Source organism: Passer domesticus, chromosome 2 (genome assembly GCF_036417665.1).
Source record: "Passer domesticus isolate bPasDom1 chromosome 2, bPasDom1.hap1, whole genome shotgun sequence".
Classification (NCBI taxonomy): Eukaryota; Metazoa; Chordata; class Aves; order Passeriformes; family Passeridae; genus Passer; species Passer domesticus.
In genome coordinates this window covers 64,536,836-64,553,062 of record NC_087475.1, presented here as the reverse complement: position 1 = coordinate 64,553,062, position 16,227 = coordinate 64,536,836, and the positions used below count along the sequence as shown (strand labels likewise).

The 16,227-nt window shown below is 42.3% G+C and overlaps 1 protein-coding gene across 4 annotated transcripts in view; it reads right to left on the bottom strand.

The window, feature by feature from the left end:
• RNASEH2B (ribonuclease H2 subunit B) overlaps positions 1–13,778 on the bottom strand; it is a 42,858-nt gene extending 29,080 nt beyond the window's left edge. For 3 of the 4 annotated variants that reach the window (XM_064408850.1, XM_064408846.1, XM_064408847.1), the window contains exons 1-2: positions 13,619–13,776; positions 2,643–2,714 (exon numbers count right to left, since the gene is read on the bottom strand). In XM_064408850.1, coding sequence (XP_064264920.1) covers positions 2,643–2,714; positions 13,619–13,700 — 154 coding nt within the window. In that variant the 5' untranslated portion in view covers positions 13,701–13,776. Of the gene's footprint in view, positions 1–2,642; positions 2,715–13,618 lie in introns of all 4 variants that reach the window. The other variant, XM_064408848.1, reaches the window with a different exon arrangement.
• Positions 13,779–16,227: the final 2,449 nt, after the last annotated feature.

Here is a 16,227-nt window from a genome sequence, read left to right as displayed (position 1 = left end):
AAACCCAAATCAAAATCACTCAAGAAATCAGCTTTTATTCTGCAGCGAAGAGGGAAGGTGGAAAGCAGAATTCCCTCTCCTTCCATCATGTTTGTCTTGAGGATATCAGACTCTGGGATAGGGGAACAAAAGTCTCAAACCTATCATGGACAATCTGGAATACCCTTTTTTTTTGTGCACCAAAATGGATTGTCATGACTTTGTATACGTAGACATATAAAGTAAATGAGGAAGCTAGAAGAAGTTGGTTTGAAGCACCCATCAGAACCTTAATAGTCGGGAAAAGAAAGGGGGAAGCTTTATTTTAGGTCATCCCATAACACAGCTCTACCATTTGATGTTAGTTTTGGGTTACAAAAAAAGGGTGACAAACACATTTGCAAACAGGACTGGCATTTTTCATATCTGAAATGGGAAGTTACCACAACTGCAGAAGGGGCCACTGAAATGCGGTCAGCCGAGTCTGTTGGCTGGATTGCTTCTATCTTGGTTATCAATCCATCTTCAGGAAACAAGAGTAACTACAGCAGGGCTGTCCTGCTCAGAGCACATAAATTGCAAAGCTGCAGTGACTTGCAGATGACGGGCTGGCTCAGAGAAGCCTCGGTGTAAGCCCTGAAAGCTGACATCAGCATTGCTCTTCTCAGTCTGCAGACACCCCCAGGTGCGGAGGGAGGTCAGCAAAAATGGGCAGACACATGAATTCCCAAAAATGACTGGTAATGCATTTTTTCCCCTTTATTCAAAAGGCTGACCAGATGTTTAACCTCACTTAAGGATATAATTTCAGTACTCTGATAATTTTTCTTTTGGGTAGGGGAGGAGAGGAGCAATGAGTAGTCATAAGGGGGGAGCAGAAGTTTCCATCATTACCATGTGCACCCTCAACAAGGGTCTACACCACAGTTTGATCAGCCCCATATCAAACTACTCACAGAAGTGCTGACTGAACAACTTAAGACTCCTACCAGTGAGTGTGCTAGCCAAACCCAGTGGTGAGCTATGAAGTCTTGGGAAAAGAACCCTTCTTACTACCTAAGTACAGCTCCTTGAATTATGTCATTATGCTAAAAGGACAGCCACCACAGGTGCCCTACAGTACTGTCAGACAGGAACTGCAGGGGATGGGGAGAGAACCTGGACAGCTTTGCTCACAACTTCACTGATGTTTCTCGTGGTACTTCCAAATTGCAGTCTGATCCCACTTTATAGTCTTTGTAAGGGATAGAAATTTTGTTGTTTTTACCTGTCTATATAAAGGACGAAGCATGCTTTTATTTAATAAAGTGGTTAGCATCAATTCTATAGTGTGCTGAGTCCTTCAGTGCCTACTTATACAGTATCTGGCACCAACAATTCATCTGTTAGACACAAAGGCAAGGAAAATGCATTAATAGTGTGTTCTCAGTTCTTCCATTGTCAGACTTTGTATTTATAACAGGCTACATAACTGAAAGTCTATGCAGGCCTACAAATAAGGTCCCATAAATTCTAAAGGAACACACCCGGACAATCATTGCACTTTAGGTTTTCCCCAGAAAACTTCCCCAAGATCTCTGATTCTACAAGGTAAACAGATCTCTTTTTACACAGAGAAAAACAAATTAACATCTATGCTTTTAAAAATATAAACTACAAAGGCAGTATGCTACAGCAGGAAAAAATAACACAGGTGGAAAATAGATGTGGCTTAATATTCCCACTGTAAATCTGAGCAATCAAGAAACAGGTATCATGACGAGTAAGTGATTTTACATTCTGTATTATTATTTTTGACAATATTCCTCTTTCAAAAACAAATATAGTTCCTATACTGTGACAATAAAATTCATCTGAAGACTCAGTTACACACATATATGTAAATACATATAAATACAAGCAGTCAATTTCAGACCAAAACCATAAAACTTTAATCTATGGAAAAGAAACTAGCTCAGGCAAAGAAAAAAACAACAGCATGAAAAACGTTTTTCAAACAGAATGTTAACTCCAACAAAGGCTTACTGCAAGTTTCTCTTGCAGCATCATACACTCCAATTATTACTTAATCATAGAATAATTGAAAATCCTTCACAAGAAGAACAATGTGACTAGAAGAAAGTAATGGTGGGGTCATTGAATTGCCTGCATATGCTGGTCTTTCTAATATATTTTGAATTCAAAGTGCCCCATCCTCTGCTAAGGAGAAAAGAGGACCTGGGCCACGAGAAGAAAATTAGATTTAAAAATTAAAAGACCCAAAAAGCTTGGTAAGTACACTTGAATCACTTCTTCTAACTCTATTTATTTTATAGCATAAGATGAATGCTAAGAAGCCTAAATTTGGATTAAAAAAAAATTTGGACTCAACACCCAACACTGCAAGCTCCCCAAAACTAATGCACTTAAAAACAGAACTTAAATTACACCCCTTTTTTGTTCTGCCAGTATTTCTGATGAATAAACAGTTCAACCAATTAAAATTATAAAAGAAATCCTAAATGTTTGCACAGCATTAACCATCTGGCATAACCAGCAGTATCTTTGGCACTTAAGACTTGTACCTATCATCATTATTTCAGCTTTGCGAAATATGAATCTTTTGGTGGTGGAGAAAATCAACCAGACTTTTAAAAGGCTCATGTCACAGCTCCAGAACTTGCCTGTGCATGGGTTGCGCAGTTTTGTAAACAAGGGCTCGCTGTCAGGTGTCTTAGGGGGGTCAATAGCAGCCTCTGTAGGGGGAGAGGAAAAAGTTAGGAACTTGTAAATTGTGAAGTATTTCACATCTGCTTCACCAAGACATTCAGAATTAATTGGATTGACACTTTTTGAAAACACACACACACATCTGCCTAAAAATTGTATGCCTCAGCCCAAATTCATCCTACCTGATCAAGGCACTTAAATTATGATTCCAGACTTCCTGGCACTCTCTATCTGTCACAGGAAAGATATGCACCTGGGGATGATTTAGATTTTGAAAACCACTTCCCCCTAGAGAGCCTTCAGGCAAGAGAGCTCCTAAATTTGACATCCCAGTTAAGTAAGATGAACTGATATGCTGCCCTGATTAGTCACAAAGACAATGAGAATGCTTTCGTTAGTCAGGCCAAACACAATGTGGACATTAAGAAAGTCCAAAAGGTAAAATACACACGGGAAAAACCTATCCTTTAAAGCTTTCACAAAGTCAGATTATGCAGGAATTAGCCTATTCTAGTTATTATGTCTGTGAAAAACATGCACACTTATTTATCTGTTATGTACAAACTTGAAATATAAAGACTGCATTTAATTTCCCCCCCTCCAAGAAAAAGAAGCTGAGAGAATGCAGTACCTCTGGCTGAAGCCCCTTACAGATATTTTCTTTCCTGTATCTTTGAACCAACAGAAGATAAAAAGCAGAGCCACAAAAGCATAATTTTTTTTCTGTGAAACTGAAAAAAGAAGGAAACAGCTACCACAAGGACGCTGACTCAACTACAAAAAAACACATCTATAAGTATCCCCAGTTAATTATATTCTAGCCAAGTTCTCTTTGTACGGAAAGTCTAACTTATATTTATGAAAACAACTTCCCACATCTCAGTAAAGAGCACCATGACAGCATCATCTTTCTTAGCCTGCACACTGCCAGTTCTGCCTCAATTCCTTTCATACAGGCATTCATCAGAGCAAGGAAAATTACTAAACCATTTCACATCTATAATGAGTATCCAGACCCCAGAGAATGGACTGACAGAGATCAGGCTGATGTTTGTGTTACACTGCTGCTGAGGAAAGCAGAGAGGAGCAGTAGAGACAGACTGCATGATTATTCAAAGGAACAGAAGTGCCACACTGTCTTTCCCCTTTCAGTAACATCCAGCAGGTTTGGGAAGAGGGAGCTGGTACAATTCATTGGCAAACAGGGAAGTAGGAACAACTTTCCTCCACCCTGGCTGAAAGCCCCTGAAAAGAACAAGTGGACTTCTCACACTTGGCTCTTCACTAACACCTCATGGGCAAAAAAACCCCAAAAAACAATAGGCCCAAATAACTCTCAACCTTCACATCCACCCCTTGTTATTCAGTTGTACCACCAACAGAAGTTGCTCAGACAAAGACATAAGGGGGACACAAAAAACAACTGTGCTCAGTGATAAAAGTGTTGGAGGGTAATAATTCTCAGAGCTGTTCAGAGTATTTAAAATAATTTTCTTCCCTTCAATACTCCACTGAGTCTTCAGGTGGCTTGAAAAAGTGCTTTAAAAAGGTTCAATATAAGTTGAGGGCCTTTAATGGAAAAAGTCCGTATTTGCTAAGCAGACTTGCTTCATATGCTGATACATAAACACATGGTTGTCAAGCTACATTTGCCCCGGCAAAGGCGATTTTCCAATTTCTAGAGCTGTGTATATTTCAATTCTTGACCACAGTTTAACATTAGTGTATTTTTTGTTACTTTTAAAAACACTGAAGTGATTAATGATAGTGAAAGAAACACACTGCACGTGTTTACTTTGATGTGTTTCACATGAACATATTAAAATATACACAGTAAATGTGAGTTTCAAAATTTAAAACAAAAAGCAAAACAAAAAAACCCCAAAGGAACTTTCAGCGCTCGCTTGCTCTGCTTTCTTCATGCACAGATTGATGAACACTGGGAATGAGTCCAGCTGAGCCTGAAGTTGCATCTTGTCAGCAATTAAGTCAACAATCCTTCCTAATTTTTTGCTGGTTTTAATGACATTTGCATCTTTACTGGGTTGAGAAGTTCTCTTCCTAACCTGCTAGTAACACACTGGATTTATCCATCTCTGCTAAGCCTGGGGGACACCTATAGGTAGGGAGCACAAAGTGTAACAAACCCAAGGACTACAGTCTCCCTTCTCTTCCTCGTCAATCCTCCACCTTCCCAACCGGATAACCACCCCCCTTCATCCAGGCCTGTCCCATGCCATTCCAGGCTCAGCACCCTCTATCTGCCCCTCTGGCCCTGCCAGGAGCTCTTCCCCACGTGCTGAAGAGCAGCACAGCTCTGCCCACGGGGCTCTTTGGTGCTCCTCATGCTCCAGGGGGGTCAGCAGGGCACAGAGGGCAGCAGGGATCAAACCCCAACAAACAGTCTGAGGTGCAGGCTGCTGTCCCAGTATCTCATGGCGATGGGATCAGAGTGCATGTCACACTCTCCACATGGCTGCCACGGAAAATAGTTTGCCTGAAGGGACATGCACACACACAAGGAGAAGGGAAGGACCGGGCAAAGGCAAAAGCGGTTTCTTTGAGTTTCTTTAACATTCAATTTCCTCAAAATGTAGGCAGTATTCCATTCCACTTCCAGGGGCATCTGAAGTATATTTTTGTTATAGATTGGCTTACTATATGTCAAGTTGGCAGACAAAAAAAAGAGGTAATTGGGAGAATGCCTGCTTGGAAAACTGGATGCAGTATTAATATGGCCTTAAGGGCAAAGAAGGCTCTATTTATCTGAATTTAAATACCTCGTGACTAGGAAAATGCTGAGCAAGGGATTTTTGATGTTAGGTGTCCAAACCTAACTTATTTGTGTTCTGGACTGCAGCCAGGAAAGGTAACTGGATTTCTTTAATGCCATTACATTTATCAGTCCTTCTATTTCAGCAAGGATCTCTTATAGCTAAGTAAACACAGACTTCTTAAAAGCAGTACTGTAGCCATTTTCTAGCAAAACTGAGAGTTAAACTCGGTTAGGAGGTTTTTTCAATTTTAAGGTTCACCTTCAGATAAGAAATGACCTTACAGAAAATAAAGAGTAAAAAGTAACATTACAGGAAGAGCTGTTTTGTTAAATTCTAAAGGAAAACATCAGATGATTGCCACTATGTTTATAATAACAGTTCCCATAGCTCAGCCCTGAGAAACTTTTTCCCCCAAGAATACTTGGGGGTGAGACAGGTAAGAGCTTTTTGAACAGTACAGTCTCTGCCAACAATGGCCCACAGTCAGGTCAGCTTACTAACATGTGTCATTACAGCATGATTTTCTCCTAGGACAACATACACTACAATGATATAAAAAACTAATAGAAGGGTACCGAGGAGCTCTATTAATCCTGTCTCAAGGAGGTATCTCAGCCAGCAAATCACTCTTTAAAATGCCTGGGAAGACAGAAGGCAGATACTTCCAAGAGGCAGCTGAAGAAAAGGAGAAAAGATTGTGGTGTTTCATGGAGGTCAGACATACAACCAGCCAAATTCTATAAAATGCATAAACAAAACAATGCGAAAATGAACCAGCTTTCAAAGGATTTCTGGCAATGATTTCTTCCACAATGGATAGATATGAGGCACCAATGAATTTGGTCATTAAAACAAAAAAGTGTTACCTGGTACAGCAACATAAATAAATTGAAAAACAACATAAAACTCCCAAGAAGAGCTATGAAACTGTTATGGATGATGCAAAGTCTATTCACCTTTTTAAAAAAATGCTTATAGAATACTATATATAACAGACTAATATCAAGTTATATGGAGTTCCCATGCAAAAAGCTGCCAGCCAAGCAAGCAAAAAGGCTGTAAATATCTGTCAAATGCGTAAGAGGAAAAAACCCTCTGAGAGCACAAATTTCCCAACCACCACCAGCCTACAAAGAAAAAGGACTATTTAAGTCTGGAAATATAAAGTTAAGATTTCATTTAAAAACAGATATTAAACCATACGTCACCTACACAAGTCTTTTCCATTCCCTTCTTAACTTCTAACTGTGCATGAAAGGTGTGTCAGATGGAGACAGTATGATGGAGCCCATTAAATAGACATTTTATGGAAGACTTTAAACTATGTAGCCTAAGGGTACAGATAAGTTAGATCTATTAAACATTTTGTGTTCTTTTCAGAATCTCAACCCTCAAGAAAATGGCTTTAATTCACTGTCCATGTCCTTTGTTTTGCAGCATGCCCTGAAAAAAGCCTAGTGAAAAATAATTAATAAATCCAGTACTTTGTATCACCCAAATTTTTGATAATTTTTCTAAGTAACAATTAACTGCAAGTACAATAAATGAATTCAGGTATGCACAGACTGAGGGTACAGTTTCATAAATGGCTTCAAATGACCAAAGATCACAGTCCATAGAAAAGTGCAGTCCTGGGATTCCCAACTCTGCTCCCTTCTTGTTTTGTATCACCAAAACTAGCAAGCTTTATGGCCCCACAGCAAGTCAGCTCAGTTCACTCATCCAGCTGAGAAGTAACCAACCACAATGAAGAAGTAAATAACTTTCAATCCTATCAGTAAGCTCACTGGAACAAGGGACAGAACCCGAGGCAGGAGCAGATGGTGTAGAATACACCCTACTCCACATGTGACACAGCTGTCTTTGACCAATGCACACAAATCAGAAAAACAGATCATATGTGAATTGTCAGAGTTGAAAAAGCAGGAGACGAGCCACAGGTCTACACTGTTGCTTCCTTGGCTCACAATACTCAGGGGAGCACTGAACAGAACACAGCTCAATTCACCTCTGCAAACAGCCAGTATTTTGCAGGTGCTGACATAGAGGGTATAGGTTTGTACTTGCCCACACTTGATTTTTGGAAAGAATCTTAATTGTTATTCAGTTATGCAAACTTGATGTTACCTCATCACCTTACTCCTTCTATGACTGTACACAGTGCTTGCTTCAGAGAGGGGACTTTTGCCATGCCTATTGTAAAAGACAGAATGATAATCAGTTTGGTAATCATGGCATTTATTATTTAGTGCCCTAAGGAAACAATGTTCAATGTGACATAATTTAGAACATTGTACAATAAACCACAGGCACTGTTTTCTATCTTGACCACAAGGTCAGAAAGAAACGCTACTGGACAGTTTGAATATTCTTTTGCTCCAGGACACAGCTAGGCAATGCAGCTAAATTTTAAAATTTAAGCCTGAGAGCATCTTTTGGTTTCCCTTTATGCTGGCACAATTCACTTTTTAGCCAAAAAAAACCCCATGTTCATGGACTCACTAGCAGCAATGGACAGTACTAATTCATCCATTACTGAAGTCGAGATGCTTGGCAGAACATGCAGAGTTTCAGCTGAATAAAGGGGAGGTCAGTCTTGAGAAGTTCAAGAACTGGTTATCATTCGAAAGGATAAAAACTACAGACTTCCCTTCTCAATATTTATAGGGTCAGCACTGGTGCAGCTGTATTACTGGCTGAATCAGCCCTATTCCCATATGCAGAGAGGCCTAAGTTGGCATAAGTTGGTCTCTTCCAAGCCAGATGGCAGAAAGCAGAAGTGGGAGATGGTGTTACACATTAAAACATCTCTTTTCAGTTATTTTATTTGCTATGCTTCCTTCTGGCTCCTTAGCTTGCCAGTTATATCTGCTTTATTCACAGCAGAGCTCAGCATGCCTTTTAGGAGATGACATGTAAGAAAGAGTGCAAATTACCTGCAGGCAAAGGGCTTTGTTCAGGAGATGCAAATGCCAGTTTAGGGGGAGGTTTAGTAAAATATGCCCATGGAGTGCTAACTTCTAAAATAAGCATATTCACATTCACCTTATTAAAAAGGTATATAAACATGTGCAATTATTTTACATAGGTTTTCTGATGTTTTGACTCAGCTGTTAAAAAAAAAAAAATATTTGTTTATTGCAAACATTATTTCCAAGTTCTTTACCTAGATTATTCTGGGAAAGTATTAATGTTCAATTATTCTGCTCGATTTTGACACTCATTACAATTTTTGATTCAAGCACCCTAACAGCCAAGCAGTGTGACCTATTTCGTAGCAGATACACTGAATTTTTAAAAAAACACTAAATGAAAGCATGTATCAAAATGCAAGGATGGAAAAAAAATTAATGTAAAACCTGTCTACTTCTGTTTTTAGAGCAAACCACTTTCACAAATTAAGTATTCCACAGCTTCTTTTGCTATGACACCTTCTCTCACTATGACCCAAAATTTTCAAGTCAAATACTTCCTCGGTTACTGCATGGAGACAAAAGTTCCTTAGTCTCAACTGAAAGGATGGAGGATTAATTTAATGTGTGCTGATGCCCCATGGTTTGGCATCACAGTCCATTTATTTCTGCCTCCATTTGACTTTTGGCATATATGAGATTTGTTCAAACAATTTGCCAAGTATAATTTGAAACTGCTCCTTTTATTTTTGAATAAGTAATTCCTAAAAATAATAGGATTGTTAAATTTCCCTCCCCCACTGCAACCCTTCCAGTTCTATTCATATGGCAGTTCCCATAAAACAATAAAAGAGCTAATCAATTTACTGTTTAAGAAAACAGCAGACTGAAAAAATGTGCTCAGCTAAACTTGTCTAGCTCAGAAAAATAAAGGTTGAGAATAATTTTCAGCATGCAGCTAACCCCTACTTATTTTCCTAATACAGACAAAGAACATATTAAACACATCAGTCTTAACTTTAGGTGTAGAATGGAACATCACACTTAGAAAACTGCCTCGAATTCCTGGCCTCTTTGCTAAAACCGGTGAAGGATATAAATAGTTTCAGTTCTGACATAACACCTATCCCTGAGGAATACTGAAAAAGAGACTGTCCTTCACACCAATCCTGTTAAGCAGCTAGTGTGATTTTGGTAAGACCGGTTTGAAGCCATTACGTAAGAATGTTTATTTGCTATAGAGAGCTCAGATCACATCTACCTCAGACACAGTGACCTTACCACAGTATCTGAGAGTTTTGCAAAGCTCTACCTTTAGATTTAGATAGCCCTAAAATTAAAAATCTTTAGATTTAGCTAGCCCTAAAATACTGCTGGGTCTCAGTCTAGAAAATAACTCCTAGCTCTTATTATTTTCAGAGAACATATAAAAAATGGTAGTTCCATGGGCCCAGCTGAAAAGGCAGGTAGAAATTTCCTACATTCACATTAAAAAGTAGCAGTGTTTTTTTTTAAAGTACATGGATACTCAGTAAATACAGACAGAATCTGCCCTATTCAAGCACATCATTAGTAACTTTGTAGCCGTGAGACAGCCAAGGTTTAATCCCCAAGAGCTACTACTTTTCCCTCGTACCTGTTCAGTAGCTAGACCAACAACAGAAAGCCAGTACAGGCATTTCTACACTCTCACGGGTAGAGAGCTTGGATACAAGGGTAACATAACAGCCTTGATTACCCAGCTCCCACTGGAAATGCAGGAAAGCACTATCTGGAAACGCAGCCATCCACCGACGAAGCCCGTGTGGTCCTTCAGGACTCGTTAGCACTTTGGTGTCTCTGCACCATGATTCCTCCAGAACTCCAGATTCGGGAGGTCTCCTTAACCATCGACGTCAACTACTCTGCACAAAGCAAGCTCAGATCCAGATTTCCAGCCAAGCTAATAAAATCCCCTGGAACATGGAGCACAGCACAGAAACACCCAAGTGGGTCTACACAGAGCCAGCTTGGTCCATCAGGACTTATTAGTTCAGACACTGTCTGAAAGCAGCTGCACTGCAAAGCTGGTTCTGGAAACAGCAGAGATGTGTTAACATGGCACAGCACTTGAACTAATAAAGTGCTAGTGCTGAGCTGAGCCTGCCCCAGGCTAAATCTGGTGCCTGTATATCCACTGCACAGTTAATCTGCAACTGCAGAAACAGGCTGAAGAGCTGACTCTTGTTTCAAGGCCAGCATGCACAGCTCTACTGCTACCAACACGACCAAGTTCTCTGTCCTTTCACCTTCCTCCACAACAACCAATCCCACCACCTCCTGTTTGCTCACTATTTTCTCTCCTGGCCACTCACATCCATTTCTCAGCCTTTCACTACACATCCCCAGTAAGGCTGCACAATGTACTTGTGCTGCGACTTCCAGCCTTTCTGGAGTCATTAACATGGCTACCACCTTCTTCTCACTCTGCCTGAGCAGCAGGTCCTAACGCCTCTCCCACCACTTCTGGCTTCCGTCTTTGTCCTGCCCTTGGTGGTTCAATCCCTAACCAAGGAACTGTTACATTTACAAAAACAAAACAAAAATACGATTGTATTTGCATGTCAAATTGTCCTGTCTTCATGGGAAAAAAAAAGCAAGCATCAGCAGAAATACCATCACAAGACTTCTCAGCAGGCCAAGGGCAGGCTACCATCTCACCCAGAAGTTGCTTAGCAGTCAGCTCAGACACGACTGTCTGTGGTTCTCCTTTTCCCTTCCTACTTGGAGTCCCCTTTGTGCAATTCTCCCATGCCAAACAGCCCGAGTATCTTGGTGTGGCAGAAGGGCTGGTGAGGACAAAGACTGGCTCAGTCAACTCTGCTTCCTCTCCCCACCTTCACCCACCTCTACAAACCATGCAAAGTAACTGCTGAGCTTGTAGCTGTGATGCACAGGCATGAGAGGATCACTAACTATCAAACTTTTACAGTGCTGGAAATATAACAGAATTAATCACTTGCTACAGAAAGTGACAGTCTGTCCCCCTAAAAACAGTTCACAACATTGGTAAAAAACTCACCCTGACTGCATTCCACTAGCCAGAATCGTAACTTCAACAAAGAACACATGCAGTTCTACCTGACAGAAGCGATTCCTTGTTTCTGAGCTGTTTCCAGAACACTGAAGCCAATATAAAAACTACAAAATCAAAAATAAAACTGAAATTTGTCCCGTCAGTCATCACACATGCTCTGAATGGCAGAGCAGCCATTCATTGTCCATGCAATATAACAGCATATAAAGGTGTACTTAAACAAGGAAACCAGTAGTAATCTCATAACTTTCCATATTAAAGCAGACAAGCTTTTTGTAGTAGACTTGGGAACAAATGGCATTGAACTCACACCCAGAAACAGATCCTGTACTTATCTGCACCAGTTGGTTTTAGATATGTATGTATCATAATGCCATACTGGAATTATGAAGATAGAGATGGTCATAGGAATAGAATTTTACCGTTAAAATACATTTCTGTTCTAAATCCAACTGCAACCATCTTCATTCCTGAAAGTAATCAGGTCTTCCTACTACATATTCTGCTAAACAGCCAATGAAAAATTTTTGAGATTCATTCAACAGAGCAGTTATGAAATGCAAAATTCTGAAAAGTGGTAACAAGTTAACTTAAAAAAGCTTTTCTGAAAATAACATTAAAACAAAACTAAAATCATGAAATGTTTTGTTTGGCTGACTCTCATCAGCTGTGGAGTTCTGAATTTATCAGCCATAGACTTTTTAAAAAAATCACTATGTGCTTTGAAGTTTAACTAAGGCTTAATAAACTTTCTTACAGGTCTGGAGTACTACATAAATTTTGTCAGAGCTGTGCTGGCATAATTGGTAATACAAACTGTCTGGCTTCATGAAAGTTACAAGCTCTGGCTCCAATCCTGCAAACACTTACTGAAGAGTTTAACTTACTGCACAGAACTGACTACTCATGCATAAGCTAAGCATATTTGTAAATATTTGCACAGTATGGACATCTGTTGGCATAGCCAGTCATCTGACACAAGATTCAGCTTTAAATCCTAGTCTTCACAGAGTCAATATTAAAAAAAGGAATTCCTCACTTTATAAATTCCTTTCTTAGGCATCAAATATGTCAGATACCAAAGGGTGGAACTGAAAAGTTAAAACTAGAGGAAGAGAGGAATCAGTGAAATCATAGCAATTGGTTCTGTTTCTGATGTAACTGGAGAAGCCTGGTTTCTTCTGGGCACGTCTCAAGATTGAGCTCCTGCCTTATTTTCAACCTTTGCTGAACAAAGTTCTTGCTATACCTTTCCTTCAGTGATGCCATTTACAGCATTTCTGACATCATCACAGGCAAAGCTCAGAAAATTACTCCAAAGAACTCATCCTTTTTATCAGGTTTGGTTATTAACACTGTCCAGTTATGGGAGAGTTAAGAAATAGCCACAGTACAAAGCTGGCCCACAGATAATCATGGAAGTCACATCTCCTTAAAAACGAAACTAGAAAAAGACAGTTATGACTTCTTCCTCTTAATGACTTGGCATTTGAACACATCCTGTTTCAGTCATCCTTTTTAGAAGCAAAAAATTTTGTGATCTGTTTGCTTAAACCTGATACTAGGCAGAAATACATGTAAGGAGCAAAGGCATCCTTCCACGGACTCAGCGCACGTGGGAGAGAGCGAGAGCCTCCGCAACACGGAGGCCAGGGCACCTGCAGAGCTGCCGTGCGGAGCTCTGCTGCTTCAGCACCAGGAGCTGAGGAGATCTCTCTGCCTTAGTTTAGCTCTGATGTCTGTGTGACAGCTGTGGCTCAGGGCACTAAGCCGCTTCCTTCAAAAGCTGCACGAAGGGACTGAGGGCATGGAGGCAAGGCGGGCCGCCAGCTCCGGGCAGGGGACAGCGAGACCCCACCGGGGACATCGGTGGCAAGAGCCCTCGGCAAAACCCTAATGGCAGACGTAAATTAAACGCACTGATCCAGCGAGGGAAACGGGGTCCCTGGAGAGGGGAGGGCGGGTACCGTGCGGGGCCTCGTGTAGAGGCCGTGTCTCCAAGCGGCCTCAGCACACCCGGGCGGGGCCCTGCCGCCCGCAGCAGCCCCGGCACCTGCCCCAGGCCCGGGGACGAGCGCCCGGCTCCCGCCCGAGCCGGCCGGGGGGCGGGAGAGCTCGGCGCTGCGGCAGAGCCGCCCCTCCGCGGAGCGACCCCGCCGGGTTACCTGGGGCAATGAGCACCCACTGCGCGGGGGCCGCGCCCGCGGGCCGCCGCTCCGCGCCCGGCCCGCTCCGTGCGCCCCGCATGCTCCGAGCGCCCCGCAATCCCGCAATCCCGCCGCTCCCGTTCCCGCCGCCGCCGCACCAACATGGCGGGCGGGGCAGGCCGGGAAGGGGCTGGGCGGCAGCGGCGGGGCGCGGCCATCACACGGGAAGCGCCGCCGCTCCGCCTCTTCCCCTTCCCGGCGCGCGCAGGGAGCGGGCGGTGCGGCTGTGGCGGCGGGAGCGGCGGCGGCAGAGCGTCTCCCTCACTCTCTCCCTCTCCGCCGGGACTCGGGATGTCCCACCCGCAAGGGAAAGGCAGCGCCCGAGGTTCCTGAAGGCTCGTGGTCCAAAGGAGCGGGCCCGCAAACAAAGTTTTATTAGTGAATCGCGGGCTTGGTGTGGAAATAGTTTCGTTAGTTCCTGACCTACTGTGTAAGCACACGGCAGTGGGTTTTGGATATAGGGGTAGGTTGAAAGGGATGAGAGAAAGGAAGAGATGAGCTAAAAGAGGGGCAGTGAGAAAGAGTGAGAGGAAAAGAAAGGGGAAAAGAGATCACCAGTTCTGATTCCAGCGCTGACCCAGCTCACAGTCCTAGGCTGCTGCCCAGGCTTGGGAGGGATACCTTTTTATGGATAAGTTTTCTCCACCGTGAAGACAGGCTTCTCACTTTCTGCGTAAATTAGTTACCAAGTGCAGCCTGATCTTTCTGGAAATGGGTCAGAGGGCTTTGGGGGGCTTGGGTGGTCTCGATCCCCCTCTACAGTCCTTGCCCACCTCCTGGCTTCATCATTCCCGTGCTTAAACTGTGCGGTGCTGTGCTCATCTCCAGGAACTAGAACAAGGGTGTTTGTCCAGGAAAAGCGCTGCCCTACCTCTGCACGGCCCCCTTCTCCAGCCACCTCTTGCTCTATCTCATGACACTAACAGTGTGACAGGGCTTGACACAAATGGTGTAGGCTGAAGGAAATTCCATTTAAACATAAGAAAATGTGTCAGGTTGTCCTGAATGACTGTGGCGTCTCTGTCAGTGGAGGTACCAAAAACCAGGCTGGGTGTTGCTCTGAGCAGCCGCTGCAGCTGTAGCCCTGAGAAGGGGGCTGGACCAGACCCTCTCAGAGGTGCTTGCCAGCCTTGGCCATTCAATGGAACTCCTACAAGGCTGGTCGAGGGCAGAGCCACAGTTCTGTCATAGCTGTCATCCTGCCCAGCTGTGTGGGTCATGTGTACAACGTGATCCTGGTAAACAGGTTCTTTACCTCCAGATGGCCCTGAGAAGCCATAGCCACAACACAAAATGCATATTTTCATGCACATGGACATATATGTACGTAAACTTGGCTTTACCCGCACCAGACTGGATTGATGGCCACCTTCCCAGAGATTTAGGAATAAATATTATGTTATCAAAAGTATTAAAGTATACATATCAATTGTAAATCTCAGAGATATGAAACAAATATTAAAAACATACTAATGGAGCAGAACTAACCAAGGCCAGCATATGCAAAACAGCTGAGCTGATGTAAGGCTGAAAAAAATAATTTCCTGAAGTTTGAGCATATACCTTCATCACTGAGATTACATTAATCTGAATTTGTTTTATTTTAATTTTTCTGACTTTTTTTTTTCCATTGACTGAAGTAAAGCAAGAATTAAGTGCCAAAGACCACACTGCACCATGTGTTTTGAAGTCCCCAGAGAAATCACTTGCTCTCAGAATGATTGCAATTTGCCGTGGTGTGTGCCTGGATTGCAACACTCACTGATGGGTCTTGTAAAATTCTCCTCACTTCTTGTGTTAGCAAAGAGAGAAGGAAGCTCAGCAGTTCCACTGTAATCTGTGCAAAACTGCTGGAAGTGCAGGACAGAGCTGATAGCTGTGTTTGAAACCTTCCTAGAAGGAAAGCCTTCCATGTGGAAAAAAGGGTTCTCCATAAGATTTGGCTTCTAGTCCTGAAAATGGCAGCTCTTAGCATGTTGTACACCACTGAGCTTAAAAAAGCTCTGGAAAAGCCAGAAATCCAAGTCTGCCAGCCTCCAGATGCAGCGTGTGTCAGGATCAAGTCTAGAAGCCTAAGCTGCAGTTGTTCCAGGCCTCCTATTTCCTCCCTGGCTGTAGCCTGTGATGGAAATGTTGTAGCAAAGTTGCTGTATGTTTATCAAACTGACTTATTAAGCTCACATTTTTCAAAGCACCAATCCATCCTTACTTAGGCACCTGGTAAGCAAGCTAATTTTCAGAGGTGCTGAGTACTCCTACCATCAACTGAGCTGAATGGACATTTCAGCTGTTCATTTCTGTTGATTTATGAGCATCTCCCACAATCTCTAGATGTGTATTGGCCCTGGGATCTATAATGTCCTTTTCCAGGAACTTTCAGATAGAAATGTTTTTCTCAGATACTTTGAAATGCCCCAAACGGAAATTCTCAAATAGGCCTGGAGAAGGCTCTAGAATGACATCAGTTTTGGAATAAAAATTATGCAGTAATTTATACGTATTAAATATTTAAAACTTTCTGCTGTTACTCATCCACACTTGATATATACTGTTCCCCTTTATAAACA